The sequence below is a fragment of the Nicotiana tabacum genome, chromosome 3 (assembly GCF_000715075.1).
Source record: "Nicotiana tabacum cultivar K326 chromosome 3, ASM71507v2, whole genome shotgun sequence".
NCBI lineage: Eukaryota > Viridiplantae > Streptophyta > Magnoliopsida > Solanales > Solanaceae > Nicotiana > Nicotiana tabacum.
The window spans coordinates 124,555,230-124,574,782 of record NC_134082.1 but is presented as its reverse complement, the minus strand read 5'-3'; the positions used below and the strand labels follow the sequence as shown (position 1 = coordinate 124,574,782).

Here is a 19,553-nt window from a genome sequence, read left to right as displayed (position 1 = left end):
TATTAAAAGCGAAGTCCTTATCGAAATGTCGTTCGTCTTTTTTATCCTTCGCAAGTATATTTTATACCGGACATAATTGTAGTTATAATCATTAATAATTTTTTTTACCAAAAATAAGAATTGTCGTTTATTTCAATTTTTATGGGCTACACAATTTCTTTTGTTTAAGTTTGAGATTCTTTAGGCTTTTCTTTGTTTAGGATTAGGTTTCTTCATTGTCGTTGGCTTTCCTTTAGGTTTTTCTTTCTTTATTTATTACTAACGTAATAAATTTTATAGGGCAGTGGTTAGGCCTGCTATGTTGTATGGGACCGAGTGTTGGCCGGTGAAGATCTCACACATCCAGAGGATGAAAGTTGCAGAGATGAGGATGTTGATGTGCATGTGCGGGCATACAAGGAAGGATAAGATTAGAAATGAAGATATTCGAGAGAAGGTGGGTGTGGCCCCCATGGAGGACAAGATGCGGGAAGCAAGACTCAGATGGTTCGGGCACATTCAGAGGAGGAACACTGATGCACCGGTGAGAAGGTGTGAACGACCGGCGGTGGTGGGTACGAGGAGAGGTAGGGGGAGACCTAAGAAGTATTGGGAAAAGGTGATCAGGCAGGATATGGCGCGACTTAGGGTTACTGAGGACATGGCCCTAAACAGAGAATTGTGGAGATCGAGCATTAAGGTGGTAGGTTAGGGAAATTGTGATGTCTTTGTTACAACGCACTAGAGTGAGACTAGCCAGTTAGGAAGTAGTCTTAGGATGCTATTGATCAACTACTGATGATGGGCTTTATCTCCTGTGTATTAATACCTTACATCTTTCTCGTATTTCCTATATCTCTTATATTGTTGTTACTTTGTTTTTTATGGTATTTATGTTATGTTATGGATTTTATGGTACTTTATGTTGTTTTATTATGAGTCTATTGATAGTACTAATATAGTGTCTCTTGTTGCCTCTTTGAGCCGAGGGTCTCCTGGAAACAGCCTCTCTGCCCCTCGGGGTAGAGGTAAGGTCTGCGTACATATTACCCTCCCCAGACCCCACTTGTGGGATTACACTGGGTTGTTGTTGTTGTATTTATTACTAACGTGGGGCTTTTCTCATAGTTATAATTCTTTTATTGCAATTGTAAATTACTACCGCAAATTGAATTGCTTTTGAAGGTATAAAATTCTTTTATGTTGTGTCTTTTCTTTATTTATGTTTAGGATTCGCTTTAGATTGCTAGAATTTTAAAATCAAAATATTTTTCATACTCTATATTGTTTAACAGAAACTCTTGATAGTATCAACAACTTACTTGTAATTTGAGGTAAACTTTCTAACCTTGTAGTCTGTTCTTGAAGTTATGCAATAACAAACGTTCATGCATTCTTGAAAGATTGTCAAATGTGATTTTTGTTTACAATATCTTATGTACGATCATCAGTTTAAAACTGACTTATTTACAAATTTTGCATAGTTCAAGAATTCTAGGACCAAAATAATTTTCATACTTTATATGCTTTATCAAAAACCATTGATATTATTGACAACTTGCTTGTAATTTGAGGTAAACTTTCTAACTAATAGTTTTGTTCTTGAAGTTATATAATAATAAACGTTCGTGTATTCTTGAACATAATTACAAATTGAAAGGTTGTCAATTGTAATTTTTGTTTACAATATTTTATTTATAATCATCACTTTAAAACTGATTCTTTACTAATTTTGCAAAAGTTGTTTGGGTTATTGGATTCATAACATAAAAGTAATTTTCAATATTATCTTTTTAGTTTTTACTTTCTCTTTCTTTGAGCACAAAGAATTTATATTAGCAGTAGTTTTACCCTTATCTTCTATAATTCACGTATGCAAGTATCAAAAGTATCGCCAAGGATTCAACAGGGATTTTCATGTCTTTGTTTTACTCCTATCGGCACTGTCTATCAAACTTTTTAATGATAAACTTTAATAAAAATAAGTAGGCATTTCCAATGAATTTTCGTGAACGAAAGGTAATATAAGAGTTATTTACAGGAAAAATTAAATCTGCTTTGCATCATTTGAATACCATTGGAAAAAGCTAACTCAATTTTGTGAATTCAAATGGTTAGCGGTATTAAAAAATAATTTGCATTTGAGAAGTGTTAAAATCAAATAGTCATCGGTCTGTCAAAACACATATACAAATAGTAACTTTCTGAGGAAAATTGGTAGAAACTAAACTTCATATTATTTAGTTATTTTTATACTACTGTATTTTGATGACATCTTAAGTAAAGTTAGATTAACAATAGGTACCATATTTTGCATAAAAAAATATCGAAGAATGCTCTTAGTTAAGATACGTAACAAATTAAATGGGATTCATAGAGAAAGAAAGCTCTTCAAGACAATAATAAAAGTAGAAATTATTCATATAATGCTAATTATTGACTAGAGAAATAGAACGATATGACATTTTGCTCGTGGGAAAAAACTAAGTTTAAGTTGAATATATTGAAAGATGATTGAGGACTTTTATTTTACAAAGTATCTTTATTATTGAGTTAGCCATGTAGAATCAATATTAATAAATATTATAAGCTTAAAATTTTATTCTACACCGCAAACACAAAAATATTTTTAATATATATATATATATATATATATATATATATATATATATATATATATATATATATTATGTGATTTCGTTTTAAAAAAGAATTATTCATCGAGATGGGGTACACGCGCAGTTCGTCAGTTAGTTATTACTATGCAGGACTTGTTGCACGTGGTATTTATATACTTGACAGTCATTACATGTATGACTGTGTGCATGGATAGAGAAAGAAAGTTCTTCAAGATAAAAATAAAGTAGAAATAATTCATATAATGCAAATTATTGACCAGAGAAATAGAACGATGTGGCATTTTGCTCGTGGAAAAAAATTAAGTTTAAGTTGAACATATTGAAAAATGATTGAGGACTTTTATGTTACAAAGTTTCTTCTTTTATTGAGTTAGCCATGTAGAATCAATATTAGTAAAAATTATAAGCTTAAAATTTTATATTACACCTCAGACACAAACACATTTTTTAATATATATATAATATTATGTGATTTCGTTTTAAAAAAGAATTATTCATCGAGATGGGGTACACGCGCAACGCGCGTACACTAAGGCTAGTCTTATTTAATATTGTACAACTTTTTTATGCTTTGGAGTATCTAGAAGCTTTAAGGATTTACGTAATATACACATGACAGTATTTTAACCTATTGTAATATATTTTAAAGGATTTTTTACATTCCTATGCCATATAGGAAATTATATTACCCTCAATGTTTAAGATTTGATATAATTACATTTAGTATACCTAATTATCAATTATATATCATTAGTGATTTTTAAAGGTATTAATTACACTCCTAATTTAATGGTACCGTATATTCCTTCTAATACCACTCCCCCCACGTTTCTCTCTCCAATTCTCACACCTTCACCCATATTTTTCTCCCACACCCATGATTGATGTATAAAAAATTCCATTATTTCTTCCATAGCCAAGGCACTGTCGGCATCTCTGCAATCTTGTCACAATGTTTTTGTGCCCGGGGAAGATGAGCACAAGCCTGGTCGATTTGATGATTATGATTTCGGGTTCCTTCAGTAATATAAGAGGAAAGGGAAAGAGAGCAGTAATTCCACCATTGGCAGCCATTAAAAAGTTTTGAAGCTTTGAATTCAAATTTGGGTTTTCAAAAATGATTATTTGTTTGGATTGGGTGTTGTTGTTAATAATTGGGAATATGGTTTGGAGTTTATATCTCAATATGGTTTGGGTTTTGGCTGAATTTCATATTGAAACTCGAAGAAGAAGAAGAAGAAGAAGAAGAAGTAGAAGTAGACATGACATACATTATATTGCAACAATTGTAGATAAATTGTAGATTGTTGTTTATTTATTTTTGAGCTTTTGTGTTTTTGTGTTAAAAGTTTTGATGGGAGCTTGTTATTCCACTTCGTATGTTTTGGAGCTAACTTTTGCAGAGGACTATACCTTTAAATTCAAGAAAGTATGGTTGTATTGTATTTAAAAAGGCGTGAATTTGTAGAATAGGTTGAATGTGAGGAATGAGTCAAATAAGACTCACAATGGCTTGTTTTCTACCTTTAATTTACAACAAAACTACATATCATTTGAAAAATTAATATGAAAATACAGAATTTCAATGTTTCTACAAATTATCTACAAAATTTTTACAAACTGTTCATAACAGAATTTATCTTTATTTTCATGCATGTTCGTCTAGAACACTAAAGTTACTTGATATGCCAATATCTCCCGATATAGAGGAATACAATTTATCTATAATTTTCTACAACTTTCACACATTATTTCTACCTAGTTAAATATAACTACAATAACATAAAATTTGGGGAACAATACTTATCATGGAGAATACAATGTTCTCCTCCAAGTCCAAGAGGAACTTGTTGAGTTTTAAAGATATTCGTCGAAGTGGATATCATATTGAGACAATAGATGAGAATAATCTATTATCAAGAATGTCTCTGGGCAAATATCTCATCATTATCAAGAATGTCTTTGGGCAAAAGAGGGTTATTGAGAAGTTCCCATCTTTGTCTTGTGGCCTGTATTGGACAAGAATTAGTGCAATTGAGGCACATTCTATTGTAAACCAAAAGGTTACTGATTCCAATACTTTTGTACTTTGGCATGATTGATTGGGACACCCTGGATTAATTATGATGAGACGAATTATAGAAAACTCAAATTGGCATCCATTAAAAAATTTAAAGATTCTTTTAAATAATGAATTTTCTTGCACTTCTTGTTATCAAGACAAGTTAATTATTAGACCACCACCAACAAAGTTTAGAATTGAGTCCTCTGCGTTTTTGGAACGTATACAAGGAGACATTCGTGGACCTATTCACCCACCTAGTGGGTCGTTTAGATATTTCATGGTCTTAATAGATGCATCTTCTAAATGGTTTCATGTGTGCCTATTGTCATCACGCAACCTCGCGTTTGCAAAATTAATAGCACAAATAATTCGATTACGGGCGCAATTCCCCGATAATCCAATTAAGCCTATTAAACTTGATAATACTGTTGGGTTTTATCCCAATTATTTAATGATTATTGCTTATCAATTGTGATAAAAGTGGAACATCATGTAGCTCATGTTCACACTCAAAATGGCGTTGCAGAGACTTTAATTAAACGCCTGCAATTGATAGCAGGACCGTTACTCATGAAAATGAGGTTACCCATTTCTGCTTGGGGTCACGCCATTTTGCATGCATCAACGCTAGTTCGTCTCAAACCGACAAATTATCATAAATATTCCTCGTTGCAATTAGTTTTAGGTCATGAACCTAATATATCCCATTTAAGAATTTTTGGATGCGCAGTATATGTGCATGTACCACCGCCATATCGCACCAAAATGGGTCCGCAAAGAAGGTTAGGAATATATGTTGGGTTTGAATCGCCCTCCATTATTCGCTACCTCTAAACATTGACGGGGGATTTGTTTACTACATGATTTCCAGACTGTCGATTCGATGAGACACTTTTCCCAAAATTAGGGGGAGAAGTTGGTGAAATCAAACAGAAAATTTTGTGAAAAAATCCATCATTATCTCATCTTGATCCACGTGCCTCTATTTGTGAAATAGAGGTACAAAAGATTATCCATTTGCAGAGAATAGCAAATTAAATGCCAAACGCATTTACGGATTTAAAAAGGATAACAAAATCGCATATCCTTGCAGAGAATGTTCTAATCCGTATTGATGTCCTTATTGGACAATTTTCTAGTGTCATAGCCAATGAGTCAAAAGCATGCCTAAAACGTGGCAGACCATTGGGTTCCAAAGATCGAAATCCTAGAAAAAGGAAAACAAATTATCAAAATGACACTACGAAAGAATCTCATGAAGAAATCTACGATTTAATAAATTCTGAGATTCATGAGGAATCCACTGAGCCCGAGACTCAATAAAATAAGGAACTATCAATAAAACCAATCGATATTAAGACAAATTTGAATCGAATGGATATAGTGGTGGATTATGTCTTTGCATATAATGTTGCATCTAGCATTGTGCAAGAAAGTGAGGATCTTGAACCTCAATCTGTTGGAGAATGTCAAAAAAGACTTGATTAGCCAAAATGGCAAGAAGCAATCCAATCAAAGTTGAATTCACTTGCAAAACGTGAAGTTTTTGGGCCTGTAGTCCAAACACCTAATGATGTTAAGCCTATTGGCTATAAATGGGTCTTTGAATGCAAGAGGAATGAGAAAATGAGGTACAAAGATATAAGACACGCCTTGTTGCACAAGAATTTTCACAAGGCCTGGTGTCGATTATGAAGAGTCATATTCACCTCTTATGGACGCTATAACGTTCCATTATCTCATTAGTTTTGATGTCCATGAAAAGCTTGACATGCATTTAATGGATGTGGTTACCGCCTACCTTTATGGCTCACTTGATAATGAGATATACATAAAAATTTCCGAGGGATTTAAAATGCTTAACGCACATAATTCAAAGTCCCGGAAAATGTTCAATCAAATTGCAAAGATCTTTGTATGGTCTAAAGCAATCAGGACGAATGTGGTATAATTGTCTTAGTGAGTATTTATTAAAGGAATTCTATATACATGGTGTCATTTTTCCATGTATTTTTATAAAGAAAACAACATCAAAATTTGTTGTACTTGCCATATATGTTGATGACATAAACCTTATTGGAACTCCTATAGAACTCCAAAAGGCAATTGATTATTTAAAGAAGGAATTCGAGATGAAAGATCTCGGAAAGACAAAATTATAGCTTGGTTTGCAAATTGAACATTTGGCAAACAGAAATTTTGTTTCATCAATCCACATACATAGAAAAGGTATTGAAACGGTTTTACATAGATGGAGCGCATCCATTAAGTACTCCGATGGTTATTCGATCACTTGATGTGAATAAGGATCCATTCCGACCTCAAGGAACTACCGATATGGGCTTATTTTATGGCAATAATTGCAGTCCTGATCTTTTTGGTTATGCCTATGCTGGGTATTTATCCGATCCACACAAGACTCAATCTCAAACAGGCTATGTGTTTACATGTGGAGGCACTACCATATCTTGGTGATCGATTAAGCAATCAATTGTGTCTACTTCATCTAATCATGCTGAGATAATTGCTATTCATGAAGCAAGTCGAGAATGTGTGTTATTGAGGTCTATAATACATCTTATTTGAGACAAATGTGGTTTGAAGTGTGACAAACTATCCACAATTTTGTATGAAGACAATGTAGCATACATAGCCCAATCGAAGGGAGGATTCATAAAAGGAGATAAGACAAAGCATATTTCACCAAAGTTATTTTTCACACATGATCTTCAAAATAATGGTGATATTAGTGTGCAACAAATTCGTTCAAGTGATAATATGGTTGATTTGTTCACCAAGTCTCTACCGACGTCAACCTTCAAGAAGCTAGTGTACAAGATTGGGATGCGAAGGCTCAAGGATGTGAATTAATGCTCTCATCAAGGGGAGTTAATGCGCGTTGCACTCTTTTTCCATTATAAGGTTTTGTCTCACTGAGTTTTCCTTGCAAGGTTTTTAACGAGGCAACCAAAAGGCGTATTATTAGATATGTGTATTTTTTTTCCTTTTCTAGAGAGATTCTAGAATTTGTTACTTGGTGACTAAGTCACTTTTTCCCTATAAATAGAGGGGTTCTATTGTAATTGATCCCAAATCAATAAGAATTCGCTCTACCTACTTTTCTATGCAATAGGCTTTTTTTTTTTATTGTTTTATAATAATTCTCAAAATAAAAATACTACTTGTCCAGACATGCTATAGCCACTATTTGAATAAAAATACTCTCTTCCTTTTGGTATGGGCGGGAAGAACTTGTTGCCGTAGTGTGTGTCTGTGCTAGCACACTGCCGATAACACTCCACAACTAAAAAAGGGGCACTACCATCTCTGACTGCACTCCACAATTTCCTTAATGTCGAGATTTGATTATCCAACGCTCTCCCGGCAAGACATCATCGCCGTATTAGCCGAATCTCAACTAGCCACCGTCTCCGACCAAGATCTCCTCAAACCCACTCCCGACTTCGTCACCAACCTCTACTCCACCGTTCTTCTCCATGTCGACTCTCTCCAGTTCAGTACATTTCTTCCACCCCTGCCACCCTTTAGGGCAAAAGCCCTAATCCTTTTCATTATTTTTCTGATTTTTTTTGGTTGCTAGGGAAGATGATGACCAGGTGGATTTTTCTGCTCTGGAGCACCTAGAGAACCCGGATGTTCATGTGGAATCGTTTCGGATCATGAATTTGTTTCATAAGATACGGGAGATGTTGACTACTTTAGATTGTCCCGAACCATTTACTCTCAGGGATTTAATCAAGCCTGACCCTGAGCGCACTAGGTTCTTTGTCGGCGCTATGCTCAATTTTTCACTTCACAGGTCCATTTCTCTCTCCCATTTTTTTTTTTCTTTTCTGGAAGCCCAATTGCCTGCACATAAATTGGTTCTATTCTGTTAGTGCTGAGGCAAACATATGGATTTGTCTTTTTATATGCCTTGATAATATAGGGACACTAAATTAAGTGCTATAAGTCCGATTGTAGAAGAGCTGACTCTTATTGATGAGCAACGACGAGCTTTGGAGGCTAGAATATCTCAGGTTGTAAAAACTTTTTGACATGAAGCTTGTTTCTCAAAGTTACTCTCGAGTTACTTACACTGTGCCTCGCAGATAAATGAAGAGATTGCGGAATATACTGAATCAAGAGAAAGGGAGATGCCAATGGTTCAACAAATAGACTCTAATGTTAAGGAACTGAGGCAAACCATTTCTGGTCTTAACAATCACCAAATGTCCTTGAAAGCCTCATTAAAAAAACTTAAGGAGAGGACTAAAGAGATGGATGAGAAGGTTAGTTGTTTGGCTTGTTAGCTCCTTCTAATATCATATTTGCTTCATGAATTGCTGATTGTCATGGTGTTGCTCTACTTTAGGTCTTTAGGTCTTAAGGTTTCGCGGATCTTTTTGTCCTGTCAAATATTTATATGCTACTAGAAATTGTAGAGAACTTCTAGTACCTTTTATTTTTATTTTGTATAATATTGGTATGAGATGTGTTTAAATGAAGCGACATGGTCAATGAGGATTGGTATTATTGACCCCAACTTACTTTGCATAGAAATGTAGTTTTGATTGTATAATAGTGGTGTCTGCTCATCTTGTACGCTCCTCGACTATTTCAACAGTTATTTGCTACTTCCCATCAAAAGTACCGAGTAACTCTACCTACCTATTTTTTGTTAGATGGGAAAAAAATATCTAATACTTTTGTGTCTCTGTTGGTATTTGAACCCTGGTCTTCCATGATTTTCGCCGACTTCATTGACCGCTAGGCTATAACCTTGGTTTGGTTGTTATTATTCAATACAAGCTAGAGCGTAGCTCTTGCCGGTATATTTGAGACTTTAGTAATATTTCCTCTTATCTACACTTTCCTCCATGCAATTTAAATGTGACTACATTGATATTTTAATATTCATTTAGGATTCACGCTGGTTCCAAAAAGATATTCTCTCCGTCCCATTTTATCCAATGCAGTTTGATTGAGCACGGAGTTTAAGAGAGAAAGACTTTGAAACTTGTAGTGTAATACAAGTCAGAGAAATTTGTATGGTTATAAATCATATGATTAAGGGTAAAATAAGAAATTCAAAAGTAAACTGTTCCTAAAATAGAAAAGTTTCATTCTTTTTGGGACAGACTGAGAATGAAAGTGCGTCACATAAATTGGGACAGAGGGAGTATGTGTTTCTAAGCTAATATAACATTTGCATTTGCGCCTCCTTCCAGATTTCTAATGCAGACTTTGCATTGGTACAAGCTGTTCATGAAAATGCCAATTTACGTTCTAAGATTGTCCAATCACCGGTTAAGCTTCAGGTATGAGTTTTATTATGGACCCTTGAGCTTGTTTATATTGAGTATCTGCATCAGCTATGTCTTCTAGATATCTTGTGCAAAGGATGTGATTTTGTTACTTGTCAAGGCAAGGGTTTGATGACATTACGCATGCAGGTCTATTTATCTCGAATACAATTACAAATAAAACTGATTTACACACTGAAGAAAAGTTTCTAAGCTGGATTTGTTTGCTTTTTTTCTTTTTCTTTGGTGAACCTATCACATATCTGCCTGCACCAGTTGTCTAGTGGTAGAATAGAACCCTGCCTATGACATATCATCCTTTGTTCTTTTCTGCTGTCTTGATTGAACTGGACTGCGCGGCACAAGCTAAGGTTCATGGTTGAATTGTTCTAAAAGTTCATGGTCAAAACTGTTAAGCAGTAGACTTTGTTTCTGTGTTGGTAATTCAAGTTTTCGTGAAAATTTGAATCTCTACTTTAGTAGCTAAGCTTTTTGAAGAAATGCTAAGATTTTTGATCTTTATTTGCTAAAACAATATCACTTGGTTCTTTGCTGCATGTGGCTTGGTTTCAATAACTCTACCTGTCTTTTAGTTAGATCAGTACAGATTCTATTGGTGAGATTAATCACAAATTTTCTGCACTTGCTCCTCTGATATCAAGTTACTACAGCTTTCCCCACATTTGAAGTGTTATCCTTTGACTATTTGAAATTTTTAGAGAGCACTGGAGGAAAAGAAATCATTTCAAGCTGAGGCAAGGAATGCTGAAAGAGCAGCAATGCAGTCTTTTCAAAATAAAACTTCCATTCTTGAGGTTTACACAAAGGTACTTCACATGCAAAATGCTATATTACTTTCCTATCGTGTAGTAACGAATAAGTACTATATACTAGTATCTTAGCTTCACTAGAAGAAATCGAGCGTCCATTTGCGTTCATACTCATAATTTATAATCTTTTATTTTCGACCTGTTTGAGTTTGTTTGAACTTTGATTTCTGATCAATTAATAGCTATATAGATAGAATCTTAACTCCTTGATTCTATGTTACTGGTTTTAAGTAGAACAGGAAAATCTTTGACAAGAAAACTTGCAGAACTTTTTGGAGATTTATAAAAGGTGGAATTGTGTACTAACCTCTTATTCGAGTGGTTTACTCCGTGCATGAGTGCCTCACGGGTCATGACATCCCCTTTTCCACGAATGTGCTACTTGGCCAGGAAGAAACAGCCTATTTGGCCAAATCACCCTTTTCTACATTGCACAAAGTGTTTAGTTATGCGTTCAATTGATTGGATAATTGTTTACTAGATGTTAGCAGCTTATTCTACAAGGTAAGAATATTTGATTGGCATGTGTGGCCAGTTTGCTGCTGGACATGTCGTAAGCTTTTTCTTGAGAAGGGAAAATAGAAAATTGCGAAAGAAAGAATTTGAGTGAATGTACCGTCTGCATTCAATTTTTCTCATTCTGAAGAAGAGTTGGCTGGGATGATTATAACTAATTTATGACATGTACGCTTGCATGTAAAAACTGTTACCTTCATACCAGTTGCAATGAAATTGTTAAGATGTACAACTTTGAGTGGAAATGCTTGTGCCGTTCGCTCTCATTTTGCTTTTACTTGTTTCTAATTATTTTTAAATTGTCTTTTCAATATCAGGCTCACCAAAAAATGTCCAAGCACTTCAATCAGATGCAGGCTATACAGGAGCAGGTTACCATTTTCTGCAGTATTTGCATGTCTTGTTTTGAGATAAAGTTTTTCTTAGCTCTTTTGTTTGATTAGTAATTTGTCATAGCTCTTCTGCGTTTTTCAGAGGATACCTCTTAATTTTCCGTTATAAATTATTTTACTTGAATCATTTACTATTGTATGGAAACAAGTGAAAAATTTGTTCAGTAGAATAAGGAAATGGAATAATTTATGAATAGCTAACTTGTGTATAATGGGGCTGAGAAATATATGTGAATTATTTCTATGTGTAAGTCCATGTATGATGACTTGAAGTAAATCCTTGTGCATTCTCATATAAGATGTCAAATATTCTGAATCTCCGTTGATGACATGGAACTGTCCGAATTTCACATCATCACATGCCACTTAATTTCTCCTTTTGGTTGTATATTGCTTTCCTTTTATCAAAAAAAGAAGAAGAAGAGGAAATTACAACGGAGTCTAAGAATGACTACGGTGAAATTTAATGTTGTGTGAGTCACTCGCTGTAGACCATGGTTGTCTAGAGTTTTACTCTATTTTTGTACTTGATAGTCATCATTCTAGGCAAAGCAGTCATGAATCCCTTTACATTTTGCCCAAATAATATGAATGATATTGACAGGTTAATTCAACTAAATCTATTGAGAAAGATATTAAGGCTCTCAAACAAAAGCTGAGTGACGAGGAGGTACTGGACAAATCCCTTGAAGCTAAACTAGTTGAAAGGCAAGGAAAAGGTAGCCGTGCTTTGAGCTGTTTTATTACTTTCATCTGTAATTTCCTCTTACCTCCAACACTAAATTTATATCTTATCCAGCGGACCAATTGGAAGAATTAAGAAAGCAATTAAAGAAAGAAAGAGATCTTAGTTGTGAGGAGGCTGCCAAAGAAATGAATTTTTTTAATTTGGAAATGGAATCAAAGAGGCATGGTCTTGAAGCAAGGCAAAAAGAGGTGGAAGGTGTGCTTGCAGAGGTACTGTTATCATGTCTTTATTTGCTAAAACAGTATATCTTGTTCGGGTTTGCTCCGTACTTAAATACCACCTTTTTCATTAGGCTGATGCAATAACTGCAAAAATTAACTCAGTAAGGGAGTCTGGAGCATCCAAATGCCAAGAGTTGGGCCGTCATTGCGAAGAAGTTGTAGCAGAGGTACAATTCCCTCGACATCTATCTTCTACATATCTATTTTGGTAATTCAAATGGGGATTCAAACAATGGGAGCTAATATAATTGAGGCCGATGGCTGTGTTAATCTGGATCCTTTTCTCTGTCTGTAAGCCCCCCCCCCCCCCCCCCCCATTATCCTCAAGGCGTTCTTCCCTCCGGGTCAATGATAGATACACTATAAGCAGATCACTCAAACCCTACTTGTCTATGCTTTTTTTGATAAAGTAAGGTATTTTATTAATAAATAGTACCAAGGAGGTACTATAGAAGTACAAAAGAGAGTATCAAGTTCGTCTACATAATTGCATCCAGAAATTCCAAAAGAAAGGCTGGGTTGTCTAACATATTAAACCTACACCATGAATACAAAGATTCTAGACATCTATACTTTACAAAAGAAGAGTGTTGTATCCTTCCTTTGAAACATCTACTAAGTTCTTTCCAACCATATAGTAGTCCCCGTGATGCATAATGGCATAGTCTTCCATATTTGCCTTCTATTTTTCTCAATCTTTTGACCCTGCCAGCAAGATAATAGACTTCTCACATCCTGGGGCATCACTCAAAGAATTCCAAAAATATTTAAGAATAGGGACCAATTCTGCCAAGTGAATTTGCAATGAAAAAGGAGATGATTGCTGGTTTCAATTGTATCTTCACATGAAATACACCTGCTGCAGAGAGAACAGCCTCTTCTCTGTAATGCAACTTGAGTTACGCAAGCATCTTTTGCTGCTACCCCAACCAAAGCAAGCTGCTTTAGGTGCTTCCTTTGTTCTCCATAACATCTTTCAAGGTCAATTATTCTCCCAGTTCTCCCTGTTCGTTCGTCCTGAAATCTTACTGCATTGAATCTCCTCCAATTGCCCATGGAAGTTCTGCCAGATCACTGATTTTTGCCAACTCTTGCCACGATTCTTTCTTCCTTTCCTGTTACATGGCCCATAAACTCCGGAAAGATACAGCTAAAACCTATGTTTGATTCCTTCAGAAATACTGTTACAGAGTGGAGCCCAAATAATTCTTCTTTGCAATTCCATCTTTTATCCCAAAACACAATGATTCCCCCACTACTTCCTTGTGCATCCATTTCTGTCCATTCCACCCACCTGCTGCCCCAAGTTGTCGAAAGAAGGAGATATTTGAAGAGCAGACTTTTGTTTCCAGTGGACAATATATATATCTGCATTCCAATTTATTATGATCATTTTCATCAAATTTCTTTTTTCTTTGTCGCTTAGTCCCCTCACATTCCAACTAACTATTTTTAGTTTTGTTTGGTAGCCACTATTACCTTCTTTCAATTCCCTCTGACCTTTCTTTTTAGGAGAAACACTTTTTGAAGATGGGCTTAGTATATTGATTCTGCTCTTTTCGATTCTCAACAGTATATCCAAGAGTTTTCTTTGTCTATGCTGTATATGTGTTTTTTTTTTTTTTTTTTAAAAAAAAAAAGAATTTTCCTTTAGTTATTTGGTTTGCATTGCTTCACTGCTGTGTTCTCATTGCTAACTTCGAACGCAAATATTGCTTTATGTGTTTTTTGCCACGGTAATAGATATCTGAGAAGCGATAGCACTGCTTTTTAGTGTCTTGTTGATCATGTTTGATTGATAATCTTGCTCTCATGTCAGTTTTATCGGCACTCAAGCTCAATTGTAGACTTGCTACCGCCCACTGAAGTGGACCAGGTAGTTGTTGAGAAAAGGAGCTGATCTTTTATTCTGTCAATTTTATGAAGTAGAGTAGAGCCGTTCTACAGTAACAAGTTGGAGTGTCCAAATCCCTCTTCTTTTTCTCCCTTAGGAAAGAGCGGGAATGGTGAAAACCTTCACGACTCAGATGACGATATTATGATCTGCAACATGTAAGAATTGAAAGGCATGGTTTGTTGCTCAGTTCGGAAATTCTGATACAGTTGTGTACAGTTGTCTATATTTTACCTTAGCTTATACTCTTTGTCTCAAATTATTTTTCGTGATTTCTGAACATAGTTGTCTCAATTTTTTTGTCAATTTAGAAGTTCAAAACTAATTCTTTTTTTTTTCCCCTTCATTTTACCCTTAGTATTAATTGTTCCCGAAGATTACAAATACCTCAATTATGAGTAAATATTTAATGAAGAGATTATATCTTAACATATAAATAAAGATATAACAGTCAAAAACATCTCCTATTTAATATATATTCTTAAGAGACGTGTAAAAGAGAAACACGACATAATTTGAGGGGGCGTTTGCATCTATACTTGCTTTTTGGGTCACGTTTTAACTTGTGCCTGCTTTGCAAAAAAAAATTACAAGCGTACCCACTTTTTCGTGTAACTTCAGCATACGAGGTTGAAGTAGCAAAGACAATTACGCAAAATTTCAGCATTCTAGTAGACGGACCTGAAGTAGCAAAGGCAATATGTTGAAGTTTTTTGTCCTGGATAAGCTTTTTAAAAAATTTCAGCATAAGATGCTGAAGTTATTTAGTTCATTTGTAAAAATTTCAGCATTAAATAAGTTGAATCTTTTTTGTCCTGGATTCATTAGTTTTGTCATAAAGCTTTTTCAAAATTTTCAACAAAAGATGCTGAAGTTATTTAGTTCATTTGTAAAAACTTCAACACTAAATAAAGCTGAAATTTTTTTGTCCTGGATAAGCTTTTTCAAAAATTTCAGCAGAAGAAGTTGAAGTTATTTAGTTCATTTGTAAAAACTTCCGCACTAAATAAGCTGAAGTTTTTGAAAAAGCTTATATAGTTTTTTGACCCATACAATCACTATATTGGATCTTCGTTTTTTTTTCTTCTTTCTGATTGTTTTTTTGGAGCAGATCAATAATTACATTAGAAAAAGGTGCCTTGAGTGGAAATAAATCAAATAATTATAAAGTTTAACCCCACATATCAATTCATTTGATTCAAAGAAAAAAAGATTACATAAAAAATGCGAAAAAAATAAAAAGAAATCTTGCAGCTTATGTTAGTTGATTCATTATTATTGATAAGCCGTAATCAATTTATTGAGACTTAAATTTAGTTGTCCCAACTCCCAATAAAGATCAGATGCTAACCTATGTTATCGTACTGAAAATATCTTAAGAAAACAAAGGAGGAGAAGGAGGAGGAGAAGGAGAGCTGAAGTTATTTAAAAAGTGAGTACAAATTAAAACTTTAAAAAAATAGGTATAGGTTAAATGGGGGCGACCAAATAGAGCGCCCCGTGCAATTTTTACTAATTTGAGGATGAGGGAGTGCATTTTAAGGCTCGGTTCTTCTCTCAACTTTACACCTTTGTCCAATTCTTCTTATCCCGAGACACAGATGGACACTCAATTGAGAAATAATTGCGAAGCCTAAATTTCTTTAGTCACTTCAGATATCCTGTTTAAAACTTTTACCTCGAATGAGTCTGGAGTAGTTAAATACTGAAATGAGAAGCGACAGTCCTTTTGGTTAGGCACCATGATATTACATAGTACATCATATCGCATATAACCTTGTTCCAAGAATGTACTGCATCAAATGTTAGCTATCCCTCTTCGGACCATTGGGACAACTTATTTCTATGTTTATTTTGTCGCGTTGTTCTTTATAGGACAGACTTGAAACTTTCCTCAATATAGTACCCGTGAACAGAGTATTTTGTTCATTCACTGATTTTTTGGTTTATCAAAAATTTTACAAAGATTTTTTCCTTTTTGGTTTTATTTACTCTAATAAACATCATTTTTACCTGATTCTCCCAACTTTGATTTGAACGTCAAAGTATGCTTTACGTTAAAATGCGATAAAATAAAATCTCTATCAAATGAGATGTTCATGTTTTTATAGTCATTGGTAGATGTTATATTTATAAAATGAAATTAAAACCCCGTAATTTGTCTGTATGAGTGGATTGCTCCAGCAAATTCAAGTGCTTTTATATCAATCTACCAAAATGAATAACGGAAAAAGAATCTAACTACAAACTAGATCTATCTTGATTTATTCGTACTGTGTAGACCTTTTAATACGAGGGTAAAATGGTTAAAGAAGAAAAAGGAAATTGTTTCAATTTTGTATCTCTAATTGATGCATTTAACATTAATTTGCTTAAGTTACGACTCGGATATCTTAATAAAATTAGGCAATTGGCTATGTAGTGGCAGACGGACTAGTTTGAGCAAAACTACAAGTGATTTGATCCAAAAAAGGATTTTCATTCACATTACTTTACAAGTACATAAACTTGACAACAAATAAAGTTTAAAAAGGAGAACTCGTGCATATAGATCTCAAAAGGCAACTTCATTAACAATTCCTTGGAGTTTTTTCTCCAAAACTTCTGAACAAATCTGTCCCATCATATGGTAAAATGACTTGAGATCAGATAGTTGCTCCATTGACATTTTCCCCATTACTTTCCTCGCCAATGCCTCTTTCTCTTCATTCATCTTCAGTTTTTCCAAATAGGATGATGCATTCCTTACTGTTGCTCCCATTTGCATTAACCTTGCCTCTTGTGCCAAACTCAATGCTGTATTAGACTGCAAAATTGACATAATCAAGTTTTGATATACATGTGAATTTATGTGATAAGAGTCCGTAAGTTTAGTTGAACCCACAAAACCCGTCCTAAATCTGCCTTTAGTAATGCATAACTTTGGCTGCTGAGAATTATGTCCTACCTCAAGGAATTCTGCTCCTGCATCTAGGTCAGCAGTTTTAGATGGCTGCATGGTTCGACCTCTTTCATATATATCTCTCGCAAGGGAAAAACTTCTGACTATAATTTTCCTCCTCTTCTCCATTTCTTGATTAAGCTTCAACGGTTTTTGGATTCTGGTTGAGTTGCTAATTAGCTTCTTTTGATAAGCAACTACAGCCTTTACAAACTCCTGTCAAAATTACATTCAACAAAGTGTAAGAATAAGATTTTAAATAGTAGTATAATATAGTGCTATATTATAAATACATGTGACAATTTCTTGTTACCTGATAAGCAAATGTACATCCAGGATAATCAAATTCATCAGTATCTGATTGCCTCATTCGTTCAGGATGAAATTGAAGTCCCATGATAAACTTACCTTCTGTAGCATTATAAGCATCTGGATCATAAAATCCTTCAATTAAACCATCAGGTGCAAATGCCATAGGAACAAACCTCTGAGCCAATTTTTTAACTCCTTGATGGTGATAACTATTGACTGAAATTTCCATTTTTTCATCTTCTAAAGAATCCTTAAACCAATGGTGCAACGGCGTTTGCGCGACAACGTTGATCACATGCCTATGACCATCATAATTATCATAATCCATGTGACTTACCCTCTGATTTTCAGGGAGGTTTATTGATATTTCTTTGCCAATATCTTGTAAAAGGGTGCCCCCACATGCAACATTTAGTACCTGTGAACCTCTGCATATACCCAAATAAGGTATGTTCCTTTCTAGACAAAGCTTAGCTAATCTGAGTTCAATTGTGTCTTTTTCTTTGTCAATTGCAGTATCACTAGCGTGTAATCTCCTGATTTCTTCTAATTCATCAGGTGAAAGATCAGAGAGTTCATCATTGTATAGAGAAGGGTCTATGTCTTCTCCTTCACAGAGAAGAACACCGTGAATTGGTTCAAAACTGTCTAATAACATATGAACCCCTGAAACTCGAGGTACAATGACAGGTACAGCTCCATAACTTACTATAAGATCAAGATGATATTCTCCTGAAAATAATAATAAAATGATATCAACAATTTTTTATTTTTTTTTAAATTCATTCCATTTAAATGCGAGAAAATGAAGAGAGGAGAGACGAAGAAGTAACGTACCAACAAAATCGACGAACTTGTTTTTGCGAACGGTACGTCTAGAGACGATGAGGACACGAGGTAGGACTACTGAGAGATCGGCAGCCATGGCAGTAATATAATTTTTTTAATTGTTTTTTTGTATCTAAATTGTAAAAACAAAAGAAGATTAAGGGGTATAATATAGTGAGTTTGAAATTCCAATTTAGATAAAGCTTAGCTATTTAGGGGGCGAGAAATGGGAAACATAGAGTTGAATTAGTGAACGGTTAAGAGAGAAAAGTGTGCGGTTTTATAAGATGATCGCCGCGTAATTGCGAATGTAACTATTAGTAATAGTTGTGTATAAGGTGACTAGGAGAGAGTACAAGATTTGATCCAATAATAAACAACTTTTGAGGTTTTGTTAAATAATTAATGTTGGATAACACGTGGATAAATGCACATTAATGGAGGCTTTTCTAAGACGGATCAACGCTGAGGAATTGCTGATGTGGATCTGCCTATATTCGGATAACCTTTCTCCCCAATATAGGCAAAATAAATCAAGTATAGAGATTGCAATAATTTCTCATCACGACATTTTTGTGAACAAGTGAAAAATACCTCGTGCAGTTTGCATATTTCGAAAGTATTCATATGTTTACACTAATTAGATAATTAAATTTTAAGGAGTCATTTGGTTACTAGGATAGGGAAACTAATGTCAGGATAAAATTTAAAATTACATTTATCTCATATTTGATTATGATTATTAGTTAATATCGTAAAAATTATACGGGTGCTTTATTTGGTCGCCTCCATTTAACCTATACCTATTTTTTAAAAAAGTTTTTTTTTTTAAAACTTTTAACTTGTACCCACTTTTTAAATAACTTCAGCCCCCTTTCTCCT

The 19,553-nt window shown here is 34.4% G+C and overlaps 2 protein-coding genes across 3 annotated transcripts; one reads left to right on the top strand and one right to left on the bottom strand.

Moving 5' to 3' along the window:
* The first annotated feature begins 7,895 nt into the window (after positions 1-7,895).
* On the top strand, positions 7,896-14,866 carry LOC107777235 (kinetochore protein NUF2 homolog). Of its 2 annotated transcripts, none has more exons than XM_075249880.1 (11): positions 7,896-8,196; positions 8,285-8,503; positions 8,633-8,723; positions 8,796-8,975; positions 9,915-10,004; positions 10,709-10,816; positions 11,653-11,706; positions 12,332-12,446; positions 12,527-12,684; positions 12,768-12,863; positions 14,516-14,866. In XM_075249880.1, exons 1-11 carry the CDS (start codon positions 8,036-8,038, stop codon positions 14,594-14,596), a joined length of 1,353 nt encoding a protein of 450 aa, XP_075105981.1. In that variant the 5' UTR covers positions 7,896-8,035; the 3' UTR covers positions 14,597-14,866. The 2 variants fall into 2 exon arrangements, with proteins under 2 accessions (XP_075105981.1, XP_075105982.1); XM_075249881.1 differs by having other exon boundaries at positions 7,921-8,196; positions 8,290-8,503.
* A 2,154-nt stretch (positions 14,867-17,020) lies between these two features.
* Positions 17,021-19,009, bottom strand: LOC107766132 (putative glutamine amidotransferase GAT1_2.1). The gene is made up of 4 exons (XM_016584873.2): positions 18,681-19,009; positions 17,845-18,575; positions 17,538-17,747; positions 17,021-17,396 (listed from the first exon to the last, which is right to left on the bottom strand). The coding sequence occupies exons 1-4, from the start codon at positions 18,766-18,768 to the stop codon at positions 17,145-17,147; spliced, it is 1,281 nt and encodes a 426-aa protein (XP_016440359.1). The 5' UTR covers positions 18,769-19,009; the 3' UTR covers positions 17,021-17,144.
* Between the last annotated feature and the right edge of the window lie 544 nt (positions 19,010-19,553).